Source organism: Schistocerca gregaria, chromosome 1 (genome assembly GCF_023897955.1).
Source record: "Schistocerca gregaria isolate iqSchGreg1 chromosome 1, iqSchGreg1.2, whole genome shotgun sequence".
Taxonomy (NCBI): Eukaryota; Metazoa; Arthropoda; class Insecta; order Orthoptera; family Acrididae; genus Schistocerca; species Schistocerca gregaria.
In genome coordinates this window covers 576,826,718-576,851,595 of record NC_064920.1, presented here as the reverse complement: position 1 = coordinate 576,851,595, position 24,878 = coordinate 576,826,718, and the positions used below count along the sequence as shown (strand labels likewise).

At 40.9% G+C, this 24,878-nt stretch overlaps 1 protein-coding gene across 1 annotated transcript in view; it reads right to left on the bottom strand.

Moving 5' to 3' along the window:
• Nucleotides 1-24,878, bottom strand: part of LOC126356663 (uncharacterized protein KIAA0825 homolog) — a 217,822-nt gene that overhangs the window by 5,476 nt on the left and 187,468 nt on the right. The window contains exon 11 of the mRNA XM_050007389.1: nucleotides 19,976-20,084. Within this exon, the coding sequence (XP_049863346.1) occupies nucleotides 19,976-20,084 (109 nt within the window). The remainder of the gene's footprint in view (nucleotides 1-19,975; nucleotides 20,085-24,878) is intronic.

Below are 24,878 nucleotides of genomic sequence, written 5' to 3'. Positions count from 1 at the left end.
TTTAATTTACAAGAGAGACTATTGGGAAAATAATACATGACTTAATGAAGAAAAATTCCTTTACCACAAACTAACTATGAAAAATATGATGATATGGAACATCTACCTTGTTATTTTATTTCATTTAATTAATTCTGTGGTAGTTATGGATAAATGTATCTAGATTCTATGATATTTGCTTTACAGCAGGAATAAAAGACAACCAACCAGTCACAATAAATAACCTTGACCAAGGTATTCACTGATTCAAATATGTCTTCTTCAGAAGGCAAACCTGCATACAATGTGGTAACTAATAATGAAAATGCCATGGACTAATATTACATGTCTAGCAGAAACTATTCTCTACAACATTTGTAGAAATATCACAAACAACATGATATATACCAACACATGGCAAGCAGTACTTACAAACTTCACATTAGCAATTCATCAGTAAAAGCTGTCTCCACATGACATGTATCAGAAACGGTGTGTATGTCAATATGTAAAAATTAAGGTCCTTAGAAACAAGGGCTTGTCACATCAGTAAAACCAATCAATTAAAGTGTAACATACCATGTTAGTAGCTACATGCTGACTGAGGAAGAGTGGAGAGCACCAGAGCACCTTAGTAGCATGCACCAATAAACACGTATGCTTGGCAGTCTATACAGCCAATAAGCTTGACCCCACACTGCATGGTGTTGCTGTTTGGCAACGCTAACATTAATTACATTCTTCCGGTGTACTAATTGTTGCCAGATGGCAACACCATGCATATTGTATACATTGGAGTCTATTCTAAGCATTTAGTTGATCGTTTCCTCTACAGTCTTGAACTGAGGAGAAATGCACCAAAGAGCGCTCCAGTGAATTTTACTCACTGTTGAGCATTAAATTGCGTAATGTCATTATAAACTGACACAACTTCTGTCAAGTAAACAAATTTTATCATGTTACAGAGATCTAATAGGAGTAGAAAACATGTTAAACACTAATTTTTTTCCTTAAAAGTAAGTTAGTATGTAAAGAAAATTACATGTTACCATTTGGCAACACTATGCATTCGTACAATGTAGGCTTTCATGGCCGGTGTTGTCTTCAGTTAAAACTTCCAGGATGAGAGGCTGTGGTCAATGTATAAAATATCCACCCAACATTTCATCTTCATCTGCAGGAGGCATCTTCTGAGGTCATCCGGCTACTGCGTACAGTAGCCAGACGACCTCAGAAGATGTCTCCCACAGATGGAGATGAAACATTAGGTGGAAATTTTATACATTGACCACAGCCTCTCAGCCCACAAGTTTTAACTGAAGACTATGAATTCAGTCGTAGCATTGTCATGTATTTGCTTAGAAAGCTTGCACTCAGTGCTGACAAAATTTCTGCAATTTCAGTGATTTTATGCTCTTTCTTTTATAAAATTAGGTATCATGAATTCTGAAAAAGTTTATTTTGTGGATGCCGATGGATGATTAAAGGAGTTGACAGAAGAAATTTGGTTTTCAATACCAGTTCCGAGTAAAAGTGAAGATGACAGTGGTGGTGAAGATGAAATATGTGACACCAGCAATAAATCTGTGAAATCACACAGTGAAACTGTTAATCTTATTGAATCCAATGTTCAATGGTACAAATGGCTCTGAGCATTATGGGACTTAACTTCTGAGGTCATCAGTCCCCTAGAACTTAGAACTACCTAAACCTAACTAACCTAAGGGCATCACACACATCCATGCCTAAGGCAGGATTCGAACCTGTGACCATAGTGGTCACGTGGTTCCTGACTGTAGCACCTACAACCACTCAGCCACACCGTCCAACGAATCCAATGTGACTTCAAATGATTCTGATTGTGCTGGGCAGTCAATCAATGCAGACACTTCTATAGTTGCAGCAGGTACTACAACTGCAAGTATGAGAGGCACTGCTGCTGCAATATCTGCGCAAGGTAAGAACAATACATCACAGATAAAGAAAATACAAGATGTGTTGTGGAAGAAAGCAGAGATGAAGTATGTAGAGCAACCTTTTCTTGGATAAGAAGCTTTACCAGATGAGCTATTAGCAAAGGAAACTCCATATGACTTTTTTTGTATTTTTTCAATGAAAATATTTTGGAGTTAATTTCACACGAATCTATGCTTTATAGTACCAAGGTGATTTTGTCTAAGCCCAGCAATGTTACTATAGAAGATATTCAAAAATTTTTAGGTGTTTGTATCCTCTCTTCTGTTGTAACACTAAAGCATGTGAGGATGTAGTAGAATAACATAGTGGGCCCATCAGTTGTACAGGACAATATTACTGTCAATAAATTTGTGCAAGCGAGGTGCTTCTTACATTTTCAAGACAATTTAGCAAATACTAATGTAGATGAACAGATGTGTGCTACCAAAGCCAGGCATCGTCACAAAATGTACAAGCCAGATAAACCCCATAAATATGGATATAAACTGCTTTTACTTTGTGGTGTATCTGGGCTTGCTTACAAAATGGAGATGTATATACAGGACATGAAAATGAATGGGACAAGAATGATGCAGAGCCAGATGTTGGTGCCACCAGCTACTTCCGCTTGCTTCAGGTTGTTCTACGGCAGCTGGGTTGTATAGGGTTTGCTTAGGAGCATTTCCTACTTCTCTCTGGGGGGTGGGTTTGTGTGTAACATCTTTATTTGCTTGTGTGTCTTGGGTGTGGGCGGGCATGAATTATCTCCTGTCTTTGGTGCAGATTCTGTCTTATTTCGGATTATTTACATTACCGTACCAGCATGGCCATGGGATGTGCATAGCATTCCCTTGGTTGATGCAGCACTCCAAGGTTTCATATCAAGGGATTTGCGGAAGTTCCAGTCCTTGTGTAGACTCTTTGTGTTATCTGTTGATGTCGTTGTGGCACTTCCAGTTCATCTGTGGCCTCATGGACGTCATGGATGTACTGGTGCGGGAACTGTGGGGGAACGTGGAAAACACGACAAAGTACCTTATTTTGTAGCGATTGAAGGCGCTGAAGATGTATCTTTGCTGTGTTGCCCCATACCTCACTACCTCACAGGCGTAGTCAACAATGGGGCAGATGTACATTCTGAATATCACCAGACTGTTTGCTATCGAGAGGTCTGAATCTTCGTTTATGAAGGGGTAAAGTGCCCCTATCCTTCGAGACATTTTGGCGCGGATGCCGTTGACATGGAGCTTCCATGTAAGCTGCTTGTCCATGGTCACTCTAAGGTATTTAACGGAGTCCTTCCACTGCAGTTCAGTTCCATAGAGCTGAAGGTTATGAAGATGATGAAGCTGGCGAGGACCAGGCCGCCTCTTGGTGAAGACAATAGTTTGCGTTTTCTGTGGATTAAAATGGATACGCCACTTCGCTGCCCAGTCTTCTAAGGCGTAGCAGGCACTTTGCAAGTGTGGGACAAGTACTTCGAGTCATTTTTCCCTGGTGTAAAGCATTGTATCATCAGCGTAAACATGGTATCATCAGCGTAAATGGCTTTTTCAACACGTGGTGGTGAAGGGAGGTCCGAGGTGAAGACGGACTAAAGGACCATCCCAAGCACCGAACCCTGTGGAACTCCTGCACGGATAGGTTGTGCTATGGAAAGCACATCACTGACTCTGACTGTGAAGGTGCGTTGTCTGAGGTAGGCAGCAACGAGTTTGACGTATGCCCTGGAGAATACTAATGCATGGAGCTTCCAAACGAGGCCCTGGTGCCACATGCTATCAAATGCCTTTGTCACGTAAAGAAGAATAGCACCACAGAACTCTCCATTGTTGAAGGCCGTTGTGATGTATTCTGTCGCCCGAAGAATTTGATGTGTTGTGGAGTGTCCTGATCAGAAGCCAAATTGCTCCGGAGGCAGGATTCGGCGGTGGTCCAGGATGGTGTGGAGCCGCTGCAGCTGGAGCCTTTCAAAGAGTTTTCTTAGGTATGACAGAAAGCTGATTGGTCGGTAGTTGCCTGTTCTTCCAAGGTTTCGAGACAGCCACCAAGATGGAGTGCTTCCATGCCTCTGAGTACGTTGCCATTGTAAAAATCCAATTGAAGATAGCCGCCAATCATACTATGGCGGTCTACGGGAGTTATTGTAATGTCCTTCTTGTGATGTCATCACAACCGGGAGCTTTGTTGGTGGGAAATGCCCGGATGCCGTCTTCAACTTCATCAGGTGTTACGGGAGGGATGGGGTTATCATGTGCACCATCTTCTTCATGGAGGACGTCTGCAACTTTGTCTCTGATTTCTGCAAACCGCTGGGGGTCTACTCCATCATCCAGCGGTCTGAAATTCGCTTCAAAAACGTCCACCAGCATGTTTGCTTTATCTTCCGATCTATATGCTGTGCGGTTGTCCATTGTCAGAGGCGGGATTCGGCTTCTTCTGTTGGTAAAGAACCTGATCTAGTTGAAGTTCATAGGGCCGTGCGTAAATGATCGGAGCTTTGCAGCCCACTGTTGATTGCGATGTTCGATAATGGCTGCCCTTATGTCTCTCCGTAGCTGATTGAAGTGCCTTTTAAGTTCCGCAGCATGCATGAGACGCCAATCACGACAAAGTCTATTTCTGGTTCTTATGGAGTCCAAGATGTCCTGAGGCAGGCCCGGTGTTGGGAGATGAGGTGGCTTCAGAGGTGGTGTGGCCAGGTTCAGTGTGTCTGTGATGGATGTGGTTAGCTGTTCGACAGAGGCCTCGTTGATTTCGGCATTGTGGTCTATGACGTCGATTGAGAAAGTGACACAGTCACGAAATCAATCCCAGTTGGTGTGCTCCAGGTTGAGGCATCCTGTAGAAAGTTCCAGAGCAGCCTGTAGCTGGAATAAGACCGGCAAGTGGTTGGAATTCATCCCGTGTATCACTTCTGCCATCATATATTGTGGAATGCCCTTTGTAATTGCCACATCTATGATGTCCGGTGTGCCATTAGACAGGTAGAAAGTCGGCTCTTCGGGGCCACAGACATGTGCCTGAGCTGCTTCTATGGTCTGCAGGAGAAGGCACCCACTCATGTTCGTATTCAGCGAGTTCCAGGCAGTGTGCTTGCTGTTCAGGTCACCTGCTATAAGAATCTTTCCTGGAATTCTTAATAGTGTTCTGGTGTCTTCAAGGTCGAGTAGGCGATGGGGGCTGCAATATACCGCAGCAAACGTCACTGGGCCAGTCCTGGTTTCCACGATGATTGCCATTGCTTCTATGCTTCTTTTTGTTGGGCGCCTGCACTTCATAATGTCGGATGGAGCGACGTATATAAATTGCAGTGCCACCTCCATGAGTAAGTCTGTCGGTGTGGTAGCAACATTAGTTGGCTATGTTGCTTCTGATCCCCAGCTTTAAGAACGTCTCATTTACAAGACAGACGTCGATATTATGGTTGATAAGAAATTGCTCGAGTTCGGCCACATCATGAGTAAGGTTGTCAGCATTATACTCGAGGATGCGAAGGTCTTCCAGATGAAGGTCTCTAGGTGTGGTGGACAGTGGCTTCTCTGATTGCATGGATGGCTCTGCTAATCGACCCGTCAACAGTGGCGACGATGGTAGCTGGAAGTTGGGCCAATGTCCTGGTGACCTCTGCCAGTGACGGCGCAATGATCAGCAATAACGTAAATAAATCCTTCAGTTCAGGCTGCGAAGGTTGTGGTGCTGGAGGAGTTGACTGGCTTGAGGGTGGTGGTGCTGCTGGTCTGGGTGGGGCAGTTGACGTGGTCGAAGGTGGCTGCATCTGCTGCATGGCTTCTGTAGCAGTCTGTCGTGAGCGAAGTCGAGAGGCTCTCCTCTCCATCAGTGTGGGCCACACCTATGCTTCAGCAGTCAGCAGGGGTGGTGGTGGTGGTGGTGGCAGTTGTTGCCAGCACTGTTGGTTCCATGTAGGCTTCGGCGGAGCAGGGTGAAGGCCCTGCTGACGTCGGCTCTCTTCTTTGTGCCGGGCACAGGAGCAGAAGTTAGCAGGATGACTACTGCCGCAGAGGTCACAGGTGGCAGGTTGGTCGCAGCCCCTAGTGCACTATCGGCTGTCATGGTTCCTGCCGCACTTTATGCGTAGCCAAGGCATGGTGTAGAGGCGGGCAATGTGGCGGAAGCCCTGGCAATGGAAACATTGAACCGGCCCCTTCGACTTCCAAAGCTTCTCAACTTCAATGTCCAACTCGTACAATCTGGTCAGCTCAAATATTCTTCTGTGAGCTGGCATGTCAGGGAGTATGACAATTCTGTGGCCCATCTTCTCATTAGTGCCTGGCATGCGGTGGTGGTCAACTACCGATGCTGTAAACCTGGCGTCTATTCTTCATTTGGCAGCGACGGCGGGATGCGTCGGATTAGCATCTTCAAGGTCGGAGGTCGACTTTGACTTCCAAAGCTTCTCAACTTCAATGTCCAACTCGTACAATCTGGTCAGCTCAAATATTCTTCTGTGAGCTGGCATGTCAGGGAGTATGACAATTCTGTGGCCCATCTTCTCATTAGTGCCTGGCATGCGGTGGTGGTCAACTACCGATGCTGTAAACCTGAGGTCGTACAGCTTGAAATGTGTACATTGGGACGCCCCTCCTCCCGAGCTCATCGTGAAATTTCACATAGTCGTCAGTCGAGTTGAGTTGCAATTTCAGTGTGTCGCCATTTCCAACTTGGCACACGGTGGACGGCTGCGTACACATTGCATGCAGCCAATTTCGGAAGTCAGTGTAATATTCCTTACACATCATTACTATCGGTGGAATTTGTCCAGTCGTAGCTGGCGGTGGTGCACAACCTTCCTCAGTCTAGCCCGGCGATGGTGGTGCACCGTCCTGTCGCTGTTGTGGTGCATTAACAGCACGCCGTTGCGCATCCCTCTGACTCTGTTGCTTTTCAAGTGAACGCCACCTCCGCCTGCAGGGGCTGGTAGCGATTGCTCAGGTCCAGTTCTCTCACAAAAACTGTAATGTTTTTCGCGTGGCCTGCTTTTTCACCAGTGGCTGCTTGAATCCCTCTTCTGTTGTGTCGCGGTGCGATGCGTGACATATAGAGGATCTGTCTCGTCTGCTTTGTAGGTACAGTGGGGACTGTCTCCTGTCTTCTCAGTCGTCCTCTGCTGTAGTGGCGCTTGAGTCCGAAGCATAGTCCATATTGGTGTCCAGGATCGGCTCCATGGTCGAGGTACTATTTCTTCCCTGTTCCGCAGGTTGGTTCATCGTAGTTGCAACGGCTGATGGCGAGGCGGCCGGCAGGGCAGGCCCTGCCGGACCGCAGCCAGTTGGCGTGGTGGCGGTTGCCAGATCGCGCACTTTCCATGTCCGTCTGCTGTGACATCTCAGTCGCGACTGGTGCCAGCAGCAATGTGATTGTTAGATTATGCCAGAATGTAAATCACAAAATTTACTTTGATAACTATTACACATCAATACTGCAAATGCATTATTTGAAGGGAAGATGCATTTTTATCTCTAGGGACTGTTAGAAGAAATACAGTTCACAATAAGAAACTCCCAGATGGGAAGTCCCTGAGTGAAGAGGAAGGGGTAAAATACTTGAGTTTATTGGAAATTATGAAGGAACAGAGATCTCAAATGTGCTCTGGAAGGACAACTTGACAGTCATGTTGTTATCCATGTTTGTAGGAAGTGACCCTGCAAGCAATGTAAAGAGGTATGACAGAAGTCCAAAAATTGTGCAAATTTATAGCAAGCATATGGCGGCAGATACAGAATCATAATTCCGAGTAAGAAGTGGTACTTTCGAATATTATACTATCTTGTTGATGTAGCCACAACCAACAGCTGGATTTTTTACCGTAGAGTTAACAGCATCCGCTACCCAGTGTCTCCAGCTAAGGAGCTCCAATTAGCAAATTTTAGGACTGAACTGGCTGAAACTTTGCTCAAAATTGGTTTCAGTTGTACACAAAAAGAGGAAGGCCAAGTTTTATAGAGAAACCACCAGCAAAGAAGAAGACAGCTTCACACCAACCAACTAAAAATGTCAGGTTCGATCAGGTCAGACACTGCCCTGTTTATTTAGATAAAAACAGAGTTGCAAAAATGAAAATTGCAAAGGTTATACCATTATTAAATGCGGGTAACATGGAGTTGTGCCTTAACAAGAACAGTAACTGTTTCACTAAATACTGTGATTTTAATGTTTTCAGATTTATTTCACACAAATATGCTGCTTTTAATGCCACTGAGATCAATAATATGAAATTTAAATTCAAAATCAAATATCTCACGAAATGTTTTTTCCATAAAATGTATATGTTAATTAATATCCTGTTTGATTTACTGTTGTAAAAGTTTTGGTAACTGGAGAGTGTGTTATGTCTAAACGCCTGACGTTGCCAAATGGCAACAAGTAATAAATAATGACTTTCAGATTGTTAAATGAGTTATATAATTTTTTCAATATTTTTCCCCTTCATTGGTGAACATTTTCTACCACATTTATTTTTTTGCACTAAAATAAAAATACATACACTGTAAGGTTAAGCACATCGAAATTACCAGCAGAAATACAACATGCAAAATCAATGATTATAGAATAAGATATTGAAGAAGACAAATACTTCAAAAATACTGGCATAAGTTAAGGCCCTTATAGGATTGTCAGTACATTATCATATGAAAATAATGACGTCTATGCACAAGTACATTATTACATGCATAATGACAGCATTGAAATTAATATCACTTCCAGTACATCATCGTACAAGAAATAAAACTGCCTGTGCATAAGCTTGCTATTAATTATAATGACAATAAAAAGCAGAAATTCATAGATCTCTGGATAGTGGCAAACATAACAAAAGTGGGTAGCATCAATATCCTAGTACAATGTAAACTGACAAATAAAAGTGTAGGCACAAGAATTGTATAATAGAAGTTTGAGGAAATAAACCAATCGCAAAGACTACCGGCAGTCGTATGCAGATTTTTTTGGGAACAGTATGGGTCAGAAACCACCAAAAAATTGTCTACAGGGCAAGGTGCAGATGGTCATTTAGTAAATTCCTATCTTTGCACTCAATGTGTTCATAGATCTCTAATTCTTCCCAAAGATCCATCCTGCACCCTTTAATTTCTTTGTGAAGAATAACTGTGTCCAGAATGAGATTTTCACTCTGCAGTGGAGTGTGTGCTGATATGAAACTTCCTGGCAGATTAAAACTGTGTCCCCGACCAAGACTCGAACTCGGGACCTTTGCCTTTCACGGGCAAGTGCTCTACCAACTGAGCTACCGAAGCACAACTCACGCCTCACGCCTGGTACTCACAGCTTTAGGTCCTGAGTTCGAGTCTCAGTCGGGCACACAGTTTTAATCTGCCAGGAAGTTTCAATAACTGTGTCTTCCAAATTTTTGGGAGTGTGGTTGGCAATCAGTAGACATTCAGCAAAGATAGAGTTGTGTATAATAGTTACTTCCTTTCCTAAAAGATACTCTTTGTATCTTTTCCTCACAGCTCTGTCTGTTTGACCAATTTAATAGCTTACATAGTTATTGCAGGTTAATTTATAGACACCTGAATTGGAAAATGAGTCACCAGGATTTCTCACTATATGCAATAGTCTTCTCTGCAAACTATTGTCTTTAGAGAAAGAGACATTACAGTTATGTTTATTCATTAGAAGATGTGTAATCCTTAAGAAACATTTCCTACAAATGGAATGCATGAGAATTTCTTATTGTGAGAGGAACGATCATTGCACAATGTCGAACATTTTCGAGAGGTTTTCTTTCTGAAGATGTGATCTACAATGCTCTGGTCATATCCGTTACTGCCTGTGATCGGTTTGATGACATTTATCTCATTTAGCTGACTGGAAGGTGATAAAGGGGTAGTTAAAAGATGGTGTATGGCACAAAGAAAAAATGCTAGTTTATGAGCTTTCGATTGCATCAAGTCAGCGGGGATAATATTGACTGAATAAGTTTGCTCATGGAAGATGTTGAAATTGAAGGACTCATTTAGTGCAGAAATTGTTAAATCAAGAAACTTTAGTGCTAATTTTTCATTATGAAGTTCTTTGCTGAAGCAAATTTCCTCATGGAAGCTATTAAATGTACTGAAAAACATGGTCAACTCGTCATCACTGCCATCAAAAGTGATGACAATACCATTAACATACCCCACACAAAAACCAATTTTTTGATGTAATTCAAAATTGGAACTGAAGAATGTTTTCTCATGTGTATTGATGAAGATGTCAGTCAAAATACCAGCAAGTGGGTATACAGACTGACAATATCAGCTGGTATCAGCTGTGCACTGTATCATTTGAATTTTGCCAATTAAATCTTTATTATTTTCAACAGAGAAGTTTTGTTCGAAAACAAATGAATCTTTAATTTGATGCTGAAGATGCCTAGCTAACTTGTGATGGGTGCTACCTATTCCATTTGGATCTACAGAAGCCTCAACAATGTCAGTATCCTCAAAAACTCGATGGTTTTTTTATACTCTTTTTTTATGAGAAATGACAACAGTATTGCCTTTGTCAGTTTTGGGTCAGTTTTGGAAATTACTGCTTGATTTTCTTTCAGCTTATGATTAATACTTCTTACTAGTCTGTGTTCAGTAGTATAAACATCAGACTGCAATGCCAATTCTTTATCTGTTATGTTATGAAATTCATTTGCATATTTTGACTTGGTTGACCTGATCCAGCTTAAGAGATTAAAACCAACTTAAAGCAATAATAAGGTTCCAAATGACAGGCTTCTTATGAAGCTGAGATGGTAGATGGTACTTAGTCCTTCGTATAATAAATTGTTCTCAGCCTTCATAAACATAATGTATGTTTTATTAACAACTCTATCATATAATCTATTGTGGAATCTGGTAGAACGATAATCAATCTTACAGTTTGGCTATGGGGAACCCAGTTGCTGGCGTTTTGACTGACGTCTTCATCAATGCATTTGAAAAAAATCTTTAATTTTAATTTGGAATTACATAAAAAAATTGGTTTTTGTGTGAGATATGTTAATGATATTGTCATCACTTTTGATGGCAGTGATGACAAGCTGGACATGTTTTTCAATGCATTTAATAACTTCCACGAGGAAATTTGCTTCATAAAGAACTTCAGAATGGAAAAGGGGTTATAAAGTTTCTTGATTAAACAATTTCTGCAGAAAATGAATCCTTCAATTTCAACATCTTCTATAAGCAAACTTATTCAGATAATATTATCCTCACTGACTTGGTGTATTCAAAACCTCATAAACTAGCATTTTTAGATTCCACCATACACCATCTTTTAACTACCTCTTTATCACCTTCCAGTCAGCTAAATGAGTTAAATGTCATCAAAATGATCACTGTCAACAATGAATATGACCAGAGCATTGTAGATCACATCTTCAGAAAGAAAACCTCTATAAAATGTTTGACGTTTTGCAACAATCGTTTCTCTCACAATAAGATATTCTTATGGATTCCCTTTTTAGGAAATATTTCTTAAGTATTACACATCTTCTAATGATACATATAACTGTAATGTCTCTTTCTATACAGACAATAGTTTGCAGAGAAGACTATTGCATATTGTGGGAAATACTGGTGACTCATTTTCCATTTCAGTTGTCTTTAAATTAACCTGAAATAACTATATAAGCTATTACATTAGTCAAACAGGCAGAGCTGTGAGGACAAGATACAAAGAGCATCTGTTAGGAAATGAAGGAACTAATAATATACATAATTCTACATCTGCTGAACTTCTACTGATTGCCAACCACACTCCAAAAAATGTGGAAGACACAGTTATTCTTCACAAAGAAATCAAAGGGTGCAGGATGGACCTTTGGGAAGAATTAGAAATCTATAAACATATTGAGAGAAAAGATGGGAATTTACTAAATGGTCAGCTGCAGCTTGCCTGTAGACAATTTTTTGGTGGTTTCTAGCCCATACTGTTCCCAAAAAAATCTTCATATGGCTGCTGGTAGCCCTTGTGAGCGGTTCAGTTCCTCAAAATTCTATTGTACAGTTCCGGTGCCTACAGTTTCATTGGTCAGTTTATATTGTACTAGGATGTTGATGCTACCCACTTTTGTTATGTTTGCCACTATTCAGAGGCATATGAATTTCTACTCTTTATTGTCATTATATTTAATAGAATGCTTATGCACTGGCAATTTTGCAGATGATACTAATGTTATAATAAATCCCATTAGAGAGAAAGCAACTGAAGAAGTTGTTAATGATATTTTCCAAAGAATTATTAAGTGGTTCTCTGAAAATTATTTCTTCCTAATTTAAAAAAAAAAAGAAAGAAAAGAAAAACCACACTGTGTTCAATTCTGTACAACAAAGAGTGTAGTACCAATTGATGTAGCACATGAGCAGAAATCAATGAATGAGGTAGAATGCTCTGAATTTTTAGGTGTTCATATTGATGATGAACAACTGAACTTGACAAAGCATATTACTGAGCTTCTCAAACAATTAAATTCAGCTTATTTGGCTCTTTTCATAACTGCTTATCTTGGAAATAAACAAAACACTCTCTTGACATATTTTGCTTGTTTCAATTCGGTATTGTCTTAGGGAATAATTTTGTGGGAAAACCCACCACAGAGAAAGAAAGTATTGATTGCACAGAAGTGAGCAATAAGAATAACACGTGGTGTTCATCCATGGTCATCATATCTCCTCTTCAAGGAGTTAGGCATTTTGACTGCACTGTCATAATACATATATTTCCTAATGAAATGTGTCATAAATAATCCATCAAAAATTGAGAAATACAGTGATGTCCATACCTACAACATGACAGGAAAAAGGATATTTTCTATCCATTCTTAAAACTGTCAGTAGTTCAGAAAGGCCTTGAGGACACAACAACAAAAGTTTTTGATCATATACCTCATTACAAGTCTGACAGGTAGCAAAACAAGTTTAAAATCTAAATTAAAATTTTTCTTGGACAGCTATTTTTATTCCATGGGCGAATTTCTGATTACAAACTGGTAGCCTCTAAACAAAATGTTGCTTTTTAGTGTAGTTGTATGAGTAGGACTAACAAATAATGTGTTTATTGGTGTTAACACCAATCATGCATCCTGAAAACCAAATTGTTCCATATTATTTTGGTAAAAGAATCATTAATGTCAAATATTTATAGCACTCTTTTACACTTGCTTACATGCCCGTCAGAACTACTTATAATTAGGAGGAGTTGGTATGCCAAGAAAAGAAATGAGAGAAAATCAGTTGCCATAGAGAGGAAATGATACAGTTGATGTTTATATTATGATGTATGCAAAAGATACTACAAGAATTCTTGTCTGTAGAAGACAAGGTCACACATAATGGTTATATAAACATATTTCATCCCTTCCAGAAAACCCCAAAGCAGAAATAACAGTGTGAATACATAATGCTTAACATAGATGAAATTGTTGGTTGAGGAAAGCATAGATCAAAAGACTGGAACAGTGACTGAAGAGTGGAGGAAAGAGAAGACCAATAAATGAAAAGAAAATTTGATTGAAAGTGTAAAAACAATTCCAAATAAACAAAAATAACTATAGATGAAGAGTGAGCCTAGGAACAAATGGGATGCAAATACCTCAGAGGATTAAGCAAAATTACAATTGGAGATTGGAGAAGTATTGGTTATTTGGGGATTGCCAGGGGGGGATCCCCATAGTGTATATTAGCCCAGCTAAACTGGGCTAAACTCATTAGCAGAGAATACTGCAAGTAGCTAGTAATGATTGACCTACACTTTCCCTTTCAAATTAAAGCAGTAACAGCAAACACTAGCTTGCACAATAAGTGATATCACAGCCCAAAATTATTAAATGCTGAAATTTCCTGGTAACAAGGAAACAACTGCATTCCAGCTGATGAATAGTCATATTAAAACCACATCTTAGTCACAAAAATGAAGAAGTGTGGCAGTGGGAAGATAGCTAAATAAACAGTTATCCATAGTGCAGCAGTTGGCAGAAAAGACATTAATTATTTGAGTATTGTTTATTCTTTCCCTTTGTTCTATAGAGTTCGAATGTTCCATTGTAGACTATTCACTTTTATGTTTATGAGAAAGAGAAATGAATTTGTACACTCTCTCACGTCTGAAGAAGTAGTTATTGTTTAATATGATGTTATGTAGTGACCATAAAGTGATGACCCCAGACTCAGAAAAACTCGCATATCAGGAAACAAACAAGCAAGGTGACATAGATTCGCAGTGCATACGACAGAGTACAGAAGTCCTACAACACATTTAGTGCAGCTACAGAGTATACTGCATAGTCAGGTACAAGACTTATGGAATGAAATAATGCAGCACATAAATGTTTCATCAGAACAAATTAATTATTTGTACACAATGCGCTCTGTAGTCAATGAAACTAAGAGAAATGATAAGTCATCTAGAGGGCATATGAAGGTGCACTGCCTAAGTTCCTGCCTGATAAACTGGAACTCTGGTTTCCAATTTTAGAGTTGGCATTCATTCATAATAAAGCAACAAACAATCAAGAAAAGTTCACAATAGCAGTCAAAAGTCTGGACACCAGAGTGGAAGCATTAGTAGAAGCCAAAATTAAGCATCCCCCAACAACACAGAAATATACAATTCTAAAAAAGATTTTGATAATCAGGCTTAGTAAACCATTAGATCAATGAATACACCATGTGTTTTGCAGTGAGCGATGAGGTGAGAGATCCCCTCAGAACTTTGGTGACACTTACAGGTGATAGTGATAGAGGCAGAATTTTTGGATGCTATACTCTAGTATATTTGGACATCAGAGTCTCCCATGGCAGTAGGAGCAGTGGTGGCTATATAGAATGTGTGTGAGATGACCACTGTTCTCCAGCTGGCCAAGTGTTTATGCAACAATGGAAACAGCAATTAAACTGAGCATCACAGAAGTGGTAGCAAAGCCGGAAGAGTATCAGGTGCCAGCAATTCACAAGGGTCAACAGGAGGATACAACCACACAATTTCTGAAACTAAAGCAACAACTAGACATGCTACAGGCACAAATTGAGGCTTAGAAGTCCACTTGTTCAGAGAGTGCACTTAGGAAACAGTGACAGATGAAACTTGAAAAACTGTGTCGGTATCATAAACAGTTCGGCGAATGAGCCGCTAAGGGCATTCTACCATGCAGTTATGCTTGACATGTCAACAATGTGGCGATTGTAAGTACAGAGACTTCCTTTTTGCCTTTATCATGATAACTCTATGTATGATATGTGAAGACTTTATATTATTATCTGCTACAGACATGTCTGACATAAACAAATTGCCAGTAAAGAGAGAAATATCAGTCTACATCTGCATCATGAGGTGCTCGGCAGAAGGTATGTCCCATTGAACCAGTTATTAGGGTTTCTTCCTCTTCCATTCGTGTATGGAGCCTGGGAAGAATGATTGTCTGAATGTATCTGTGTATGCAGTAATTATTCTAATTTTATTCTCAAGATCCCTATGTAGTATATTCATAGAGTCATCATTTAAAGCTGGTTCTTGAAACTCTGTTAATAGACTCTCTCAGGACAGTTAATGTCCTTCTTCAGGAATATTCCAGTTCAGTACGTTCAGTATCTGTGTGACTCTCTCCCATGGACTAAACAAATCTATGACCATTCATGCTGCCCTTCTCTGTATACATTCAATATCCTCTGTTAGTCCTATTTGGCATGGACCCCACACACTTGAACAATATTCTAGGATGGGTCACACGAGTGATTTGGAAGCAATCTCCTTTGTAGACTAATTGCACTTCCCCAGCATTCTGCCAATTAACTGAAGTCTAAACTTGCTTTACCCACAACTGAGCCTATATGATCATTCCATTTCTTATCCCTAGTGTTACACCCAGGCATCTGTATGAGTTGGATGATTCCAACAGTGATGCATTGATATTATAGTAATAGCATACTACTATTTGTGTTATTTTGTGAAGTGCACAATTTTACATTTTTGCACATTTAAAAACATGTGCCAATCTTTGCACCACTTTCATATCTTATCAAGATCTGATTGAATATTTATAAAACTTGTTTCAGATAGTACTTCATAATAGATAAATGCATCATCTACAAAAAGTCTGATTTTATTATTAATGTTGTCTGTGACGTCATTAAAGTACAACACAAACAGCAAGGGTCTGAACAAACTTCCCTGGGGTACACCCAAAGTTACTTCTACATCTGATGATGACTCTCCAACCAAGATAACATGCTGTATCCTCCCTACCAAAAAGTCCTCAATCCAGTCATAAATTTCACTTGATACCCAATATGATTGAACTTTTGACAATAAGCGTAGATGTGGTACTCAGTCAAATGCTGTATGGATATCAAGAAATACTGCATCTGCCTGACTGCCTTGATCCAAAACTTTCAGAGTGTCATGTGAGAAAAGTGCAAGTGGGTTTCACTTGATCAATATTTTCAGAATCCATGCTGGTTGGCACTGAGGAAGTTATACTGTTAAATATACCTCATTACGTCAAGAACAGTTCATTAGTTCAGCTCATGGCAGCCAATAACAACGTATGGCAGCTGCAAGGATGTGAATTTAGGTTTTTGTAATACTTGCTGTTGGATGTTTGTAATAGCGGATGTGCCGGAACCCATATTAGGAGTGGATTTTCTGTATGCATATATTGTCACCACTCACATTCAGTTGCCTCAGCTTGAGAAAGGAGAAGACATTATAACTGAGCTTCTAGGGAAATTCAGAGAAAGAGGAGGTGGTTCAATACAGGTACCAGTGGTAGACCAACATATGGGCCTAACATCATAAAAACCAACCACAGTGACACAAAGCACAGTTCGCTAACACAGTGCCATGCCCTCCAGTCTCTTTTAGACCAAGAAGATTGCCATCAGACAGATTCTTGGATGCAAAGGTTGAGTTCAAACATATGTTAGGAAAAGGAATAATGCAAAGACCTGATAGTGCATGGTCTGCATGTTTACATCTGATAAAAGAAAAAAAATGGAAGTTGGAGTCCTTGTGGTGATTACAGGGAATTGAATGCTTGCATGCGATAAATATTCATTGCCCAGTATTGACGATTTTACAAATGTACTAGTGGGACCAAAATATTTCAGTGTCGTAGGTTGTCAAAATGCATACCATCAGATACCAGTTGCAGAAGCTGACATACCAAAGACAGTTGTCATTACACCTTTTGACCTCTTCAAATTTTTTACATATGCCATTCGGCCTTAAAAATGTGGCTCATAGATGGTATGTTTCATGGATAAGGTGTTACAAGAGTTATACTTCACCTTCACCTGTCTCAACAGTATGCTGGTGTTTCCAGTGACACTAAATCTCCACAAGGCATACCTTAAAACAGTTTTTGATAGACTATGTAGGTACAGAATAATAATTAAAGAAAATAGGTGCAGCTTGCGAAAAAACCAGGTATCTGCCCACTGGAAGAGAAAGTGGAAGTTATGCAACAAATAGCTCAGCTGTTGGATTTGGAACAATAATGTAAGTTCTTAGATGTTGTAAATTTTTACCACTGATATCTGCTGGGAGCAGCTGTTCTGCAAGCACCACTCACAGAGGTGCTGGCAAGTCCTAATATCAAAAAACATCAGAAGCTAGACTGGACACCCTGTATGCACCAAGCCTTTGAACAGGTCACAACAAGTCTGAAGCAAGTGGCTTTACTGGTTCATCCTGAGAGAGACATGAAACTACCTACAATAGTCGATGCAAGTCAGACAGCCACTGGAGCAGCATTACATTAAGGGTCTCTTGGACACTGGCAGCCGTTAGGGCTTTTCTCACAGAAATTCACGAAAGCACAAAGGAACTGGAGTGTGTATGACTGAGAACTGCTAGTGGTTTATGAGGCAATAAGGCAATTTCACCTTATATGGATGGTAGACCATTTACATTGTTCACAGACCACAAACCACCCACCTTTGCATTCAGTAAGCTTACAGATGCTCTGTCACCTAGATAGCTTAGACAGTTGGAATACATAAGCCAGTTCACCACCGACTTGTGTTATGTAAAAGGAGCAGAGAATATCATAGCAGACTACTTCCAAAGGGTTGCAGTGATAACCAGTTTGGCAGAATTTGTGAGATTGGCAAGAGAGCAAAGAGAAGGCACACAACTTCAGGTTTTTCAGCAGAGTACCTCCACAGAGTTAAGACTGCAGAGAATATATCCAGAAGGTGAGGTCATTAAAATATGGTGTGATGCCTCCCGCGGAAGACCTAGACCATTTGTGCCTGAATGTTTACAGCAAGAGATATTCAAAAGTATACATAATTTGGCTCATCCAGGTACATGAGCAAGTATCAAGTTGCTGATGGAACACTTCAATTGGCCTGGAGTTAGGCATAACTGTTGAAGGTGGACACAGGCATACCCTGCCTGACAATGTTATAAGTTTGGGTGTCATGTGGAGAAACCAGTGGGACACTTTGACGAACCATTTGTTTGTTTTTAACATGTGCATCTTGACATCATTGGCCCACTGTCAATGCCTGAAGGTTACCGTTATCTATTAACAGCAGTTGACTGGTTTATGAGGTGGACAGAAGCCATATTGATTCAACACATCTGTGGATACAGTCAGTTGAAGTTTCTTGGCAACATGGGTAGCATGATTTGGATGTGGAGTGCATGCCACGACTAACCAGGGTTGTCAGTTCGAGTCCTCATTATTTCTTAAACTGGCAAACATTTGTGGATTCCAACATCACCTTACAACAAAACATAACTGAGAAAATAACAGAATGATAGAACAATGGCACAAAACATTTAAAGCTGCATTGATGTGCCTGGTGACAGTTAGTCTGCAGTATTGCAACTGGTGTTGTTGGGTCTGCTGTTTTCAAACCAGAGCTTGGGGCATCCATGGCAGGGCTTCTGTATGGAGAAACATTTTGACTTTCTGGCAAGTTCTTTGAAGAGCATAAGAGTGAGACTGATCTACTGTATTTATTGAAGAGAGTTAAAGCACAGCTGACTAGCCTCCAACAACAACCGTCAAAATGGCATGGCGACATTCCATCATTTGTGCACCAAGACTTAAGCAAGTATTTGCATATGATGTTACAAACCAATGCAGTTAGAGCTCCATTGCAAGCATGGTATACTTTACTGCAACTTAACACACAAGCAATGGAGATCCAGATTCATGATACACTGGTTACAGTGTCAGGCGATCGAGTGAAGCCTGCTCACTTAACTGCCAGAAGACTTAAAGTGGGAAGATGTACAAGACTTGGTGCCACAACAGGAGCAAGCATCTTCCAGAACAGCAAATATGGTGGATCTCTGTTATGTCAGGAGGGGGCTGTGTGGGAGCTGGGAGATAGACAGAGTAAATAAACAGTTATTCACTGTGCATCAGTTGGTGGTGAAGACATTAATTATTTGAGTGCTGTTTACCCTATACCTTTGTTCTATGAAGTTAGAATGTTTCGTTGTTGATAATTCACTTTCATGTTTTATGAGAAAGAGAAATAAAGTTGTATGTTCTCTTATGTGTGTATAAGAAGTTATTATTTAATATGATGTTATGAGCAGCCATAAAAGAAAGGTAACATAGAACTGTGCATTTCAGTTGTGACTTTCATTCTGAATCAAGCATAGTTGTCCTGTAGTCTTCAGAAGTTATTTTATGGTTACAATATTCTATGTTCTACATTTATAAAACATAATGTTTACATAATTGTACAGAAAGGAAAAAACATTTGAGAAAACTTAATTAAATTATGTGACAGAACTACTGGTTACGAATTATCTTCAGAAAATGAAATATTTATTTTTGCCAATAACATATAAAGTAAAAGTACATGCCACTCTCATAACTTTTGGAACTATCAGTTCATTCCTCAGTGTGTGTGTGTGTGTGTGTGTGTGTGTGTGTGTGTGTGTGTGTGTGTGTGTGTGTGTGTGTGTGTGTATGAGAGAGAGAGTGTGTGTCCACATGTGAAATGGAAGTTATTGCCAGATGGGTAATACTGCATAACTGTTAAAATTATATATTTGTTACCTTCAGATAGTGTGGTCCCTCCTCGGTCAAGAGGAGATTACTTGCTAGTATATCTGCCATATGTGGGGTATCTTCTACTGACATGAAATCTTCAGCATCAGTTCTAGCACTGAAAATTATAAAGATTCATAGAGACATTTATGCAGTGCTCATATACATATTATTATTGAAGAACTTCATATAGTTCTAAATACCATTTCAAAGTAAAGGTTCCCTGAAAAATCAGTCTACACCAAGATCTACAGCCATAGTCTGAAGACCATTGTGGAGTACATGGCAGAGGCTCCTTCCCATTGTGCCAGTTAGTAGGGCTTTTTCCCATCCAATTCACATATGAGGGCAGGGAGAATGATTGCTAAAATGCCTCTCTAAATCTCTTCATACCTACAATATGATGATGCATATACTGCATTTTTTTTAGTGGCATCTATTTTAAATGTATACTGGCATAACTAAAATTGAACCAAATTTGCTTTCCATGCTATATATTTTGTGTTGATTGGGTAAAGTGTAACTCTGGCCATTATATGACTAGATGAATATTGAAAATCTCCCAAGACCACCCTCAGATTGAACTATACTCATCTCTTCAGTATGTCACACTATTGTGCAACCATACCATCTGAAGTGTAGAACTCATAGTTGCACTCTATAGAGTGAAAAGATCCAAATTCCTGGAGAGGACATCTTTTGCACCTTGAAATTTCACACTATTTTCGTTTCTGAAAGCACATAAAATGGTATTTTATTTTTTCACTGATGCATTTGGCTTCAGGGTTCATGTTTGGGTATATAAATGGGTCTCCAGAAAGAACCGGAATAATATTGCCATGAGTGGAGCTTGTGTAGTATGCATTCCTGCTGCTAGGCATTTATAGCATAACTCGCTGCACTTCAGTGCCACCTGTGTTGTCGATCTGGCTTGTTCTGTTCAACTGCTGTGATTGTTTTTGCTAGCACTGTTTTGTCCTTGTTTCTTTTTTATGATGGAAAGTGTAAGTGAACAAAAAATAGCTGTGAAATTTTGTTTTATACTTGGTAAAAACGCTGCTGCAACTGCTTTAATGTTGAAAACAGCTCATCAAGATGATGCCATGGGAAAAACTCAAGGGTACGAGTGGTTTGCTTGATTTCAAAATGATGATGTGTTGACTGATAACAAACCTCATCCATCAACTGCCTGAATCGATGAAATTATTGAAAAAAAATTTGAGAGCTTGTACTCGCAGACCATCAAAAGACAATTGATGAACTGTCAGAAATTAGTGGATTATCTTGGAGCTTGGTTCAGTGAATTTTCATGGAAGATCTGGGAATGAAAAGGGTTGCTGCCAAGTTTGTTCCTTGGTTTCAGACTGACTGACAAAAAGACTGTCAAGCTGAAACATGTCGTGCTTTGAAACAATAGGTTGAAACTGATCCAGATTTTTTGTCAAAGGTCATTATTAATTATGAGTAAAGGTGCTACAGTTGTGACCCAGAAACAAAGCAATAGCGAAGCCAATGGAAGACGTCATCATCAACACCTTTTTTAAAAAAAAGGGCACAGTTCATTCAGCGTTTGTTCACCCAGGTTAGACTATCAATCAAGCCTTTCATTTGGAAGTTTTATGAAGATTGTGCAACAGTGTTCATCAAATAGACCCAATTTGTGGCAGACAGGTGGGTGGTTCTTCCACCACGACAATGCACCTGCACACACAGCCATCTCTGTTAGGCAGTTTTTGGTTAGAAATGGCATGGTTCCACTGCCCCGTGCATCTAACTCGGCTGACCTGGTTCCATGTGAAATTTTCTTATTTCCACGCATGAAAAGGGGCATGAAAGGACACTGATTTGATAACATTGAGGAAGTCAAGAAAAAAATGAGGGAGGAACTGCAAGCCATTTCTGAAGATGGTTAAAATTTTTTTTTTAAACAGTGGAAGCACCAGTACAGCAAATGTATTAGTTGTAATGGAGAATATTTTTAAAGGGATAAGGTTCTTTTGTAAACAATTTGAAAATATATAGCTTTTAAAAAATAATTCCTTTTTGGGGGGTACCATCATATGGGGTGATTTCAGACACCGGGGCGAATTCGGACAGTATGGCTTATTTGCTCTTTGCCACTGCATAGAAACAAAGAGTTACTTATTTTAATATCTGTGCGTCAGTTATTTTAAGCGCAAGATTGCATTTATCGCTTTCCACAACTTTTATTTTGTGTCAATTGTTTTCCTAGGTGAATAATTGATGAACAGTCTCAATGTTAAAAATCCATGCATTAGCATAAAGTGGAAACAATCCATGGGGTGACTTCGGACACTTTATTTAACTTCCTCAGATAAATATACCTACACATACTAGTTCTGGGATATTTTATTTGTTACACATATACCCTACCACTTTCATAATAATCAATTCAATCTAATGATATATACGAAAGTTACAATCAAAATAAAGAAAAAACAGTCCGAAATCACCCTGTTTGACGGTACCCCCCTTGTACTTGCAGTATGGTATGGCTGTATTCTTCAGAGTCTACAACAATAGCACTGCTATGTAATATGGAATGTATAATCAGTTAAAATAACTACCCTACATCTCACCAATACTCTTCCTTCACGCCCCCCCCCCCCCCCCCCCCCCTCCTCTGGCCCCCGCCCCTCCTTGCCCTTCAATCCTTCTGTCACAAGATAGACCTTTCTACACTCCTGGAAATTGAAATAAGAACACCGTGAATTCATTGTCCCAGGAAGGGGAAACTTTATTGACACATTCCTGGAGTCAGATACATCACATGATCACACTGACAGAACCACAGGCACATAGACACAGGCAACAGAGCACGCACAATGTTGGCACTAGTACAGTGTATATCCACCTTTCCCAGCAATGCAGGCTGCTATTCTCCCATGGAGATGATCGTAGAGATGCTGGATGTAGTCCTGTGGAACGGCTTGCCATGCCATTTCCACCTGGCGCCTCAGTTGGACCAGCATTCGTGCTGGACGTGCAGACCGCGTGAGACGACGCTTCATCCAGTCCCAAACATGCTCAATGGGGGACAGATCCGGAGATCTTGCTGGCCAGGGTAGTTGACTTACACCTTCTAGAGCACGTTGGGTGGCACGGGATACATGCAGACTTGCATTGTCCTGTTGGAACAGCAAGTTCCCTTGCCGGTCTAGGAATGGTAGAACGATGGGTTCGATGACGGTTTGGATGTACCGTGCACTATTCAGTGTTCCCTCGACGATCACCAGAGGTGTACGGCCAGTGTAGGAGATCGCTCCCCACACCATGATGCCGGGTGTTGGCCCTGTGTGCCTCGGTCGTATGCAGTCCTGATTGCGGCGCTCACCTGCACGGCGCCAAACACGCATACGACCATCATTGGCACCAAGGCAGAAGCGACTCTCATCGCTGAAGATGACACGTCTCCATTCATCCCTCCATTCATGCCTGTCGCGACACTACTGGAGGCCGGCTGCACGATGTTGGGGCGTGAGCGGAAGACGGCCTAACGGTGTGCGGGACCGTAGCCCAGCTTCATGGAGATGGTTGCGAATGGTCCTCGCCGATACCCCAAGAGCAACAGTATCCCTAATTTGCTGGGAAGTGGCGGTGCGGTCCCCTACGGCACTGCGTAGGATCCTACGGCACTGGCGTGCATCCGTGCGTCGCTGGGGTCCGGTCCCAGGGGTCGACGAGCACGTGGACCTTCCGCCGACCACTGGCGACAACATCAATGTACTGTGGAGACCTCACGCCCCACGTGTTGAGCAATTCGGTGGTACGTCCTCCCGGCCTCCCGCATGCCCACTATATGCCCTCGCTCAAAGTCCGTCAACTGCACATACGGTTCACGTCCACACTGTCACGGCATGCTACCAGTGTTAAAGACTGCGATGGAGCTCCGTATGCCACGGCAAACTGGCTGACACTGACGGCGGCGGTGCACAAATGCTGCGCAGCTAGCGCCATTCGACGGCCAACACCGCGGTTCCTGGTGTGTCCGCTGTGCCGTGCGTGTGATCATTGCTTGTACAGCCCTCTCGCAGTGTCCGGAGCAAGTATGGTGGGTCTGACACACCGGTGTCAATGTGTTCTTTTTTCCATTTCCAGGAGTGTATATGTGTTCTCCTAGCACCACTTGGTATTAGTTTTTTTTGTGTATCTAATTGCATTATATTTTAAGAATGTATGATCAGCAAAGCCAATGCAGATTTACTATGTGCACAGACAAATAGTAAACTATCATTGTGATTCTGTTGTACAACAAAATGTGGGGGAAACTTGATGAGAATTAGAGATGGATGGTGGGCACCTTTACTGCTATCATGTTCATATGCTGGGAATTGGCTTCGGAATCAGTGCAGCAGTTAGTGTGTGGACTAGTGCCTTTCTGCAGCTCAGTAACGGCCAAAAGCGCAGTTCTGTACAGTTTTATACTCATCCTAACTACAGAACAGTCCTCAAACCACTGCTGACCAGGCAAATCTCAGACTTACGTAAAATGTCATTATTTCGCATGAAGAGCATGACAACCAAAAAAGGAAAGATATATCATGACTGCTAAATTCATGGTATTTACTATCATGGTTGGCAGTGGAAAAGCTGCAGCCACAGACAATCATTGCTGGAAATTTGTGAGTATTCTGTTATTAACAAAAAAAAATTGTACCCAAATCCCAAAAGGGGGAAACTACCCCCCTGCCTCCCTTGCAGATGCCTATACTCATACAAATACCTGTGTGTATCAATTTGTATGGATATGAATTGGAATGATCTCACAGGCTCAGTCCAAGACAAAGCAGGTGGCAAACATGTGTTCATTGGAAGGACACTGGGAAAATACAGTCAATCTGCAAAGGAAATTGCTTACCACAGACTTGTGCAACTCATCTGAGACCATTGC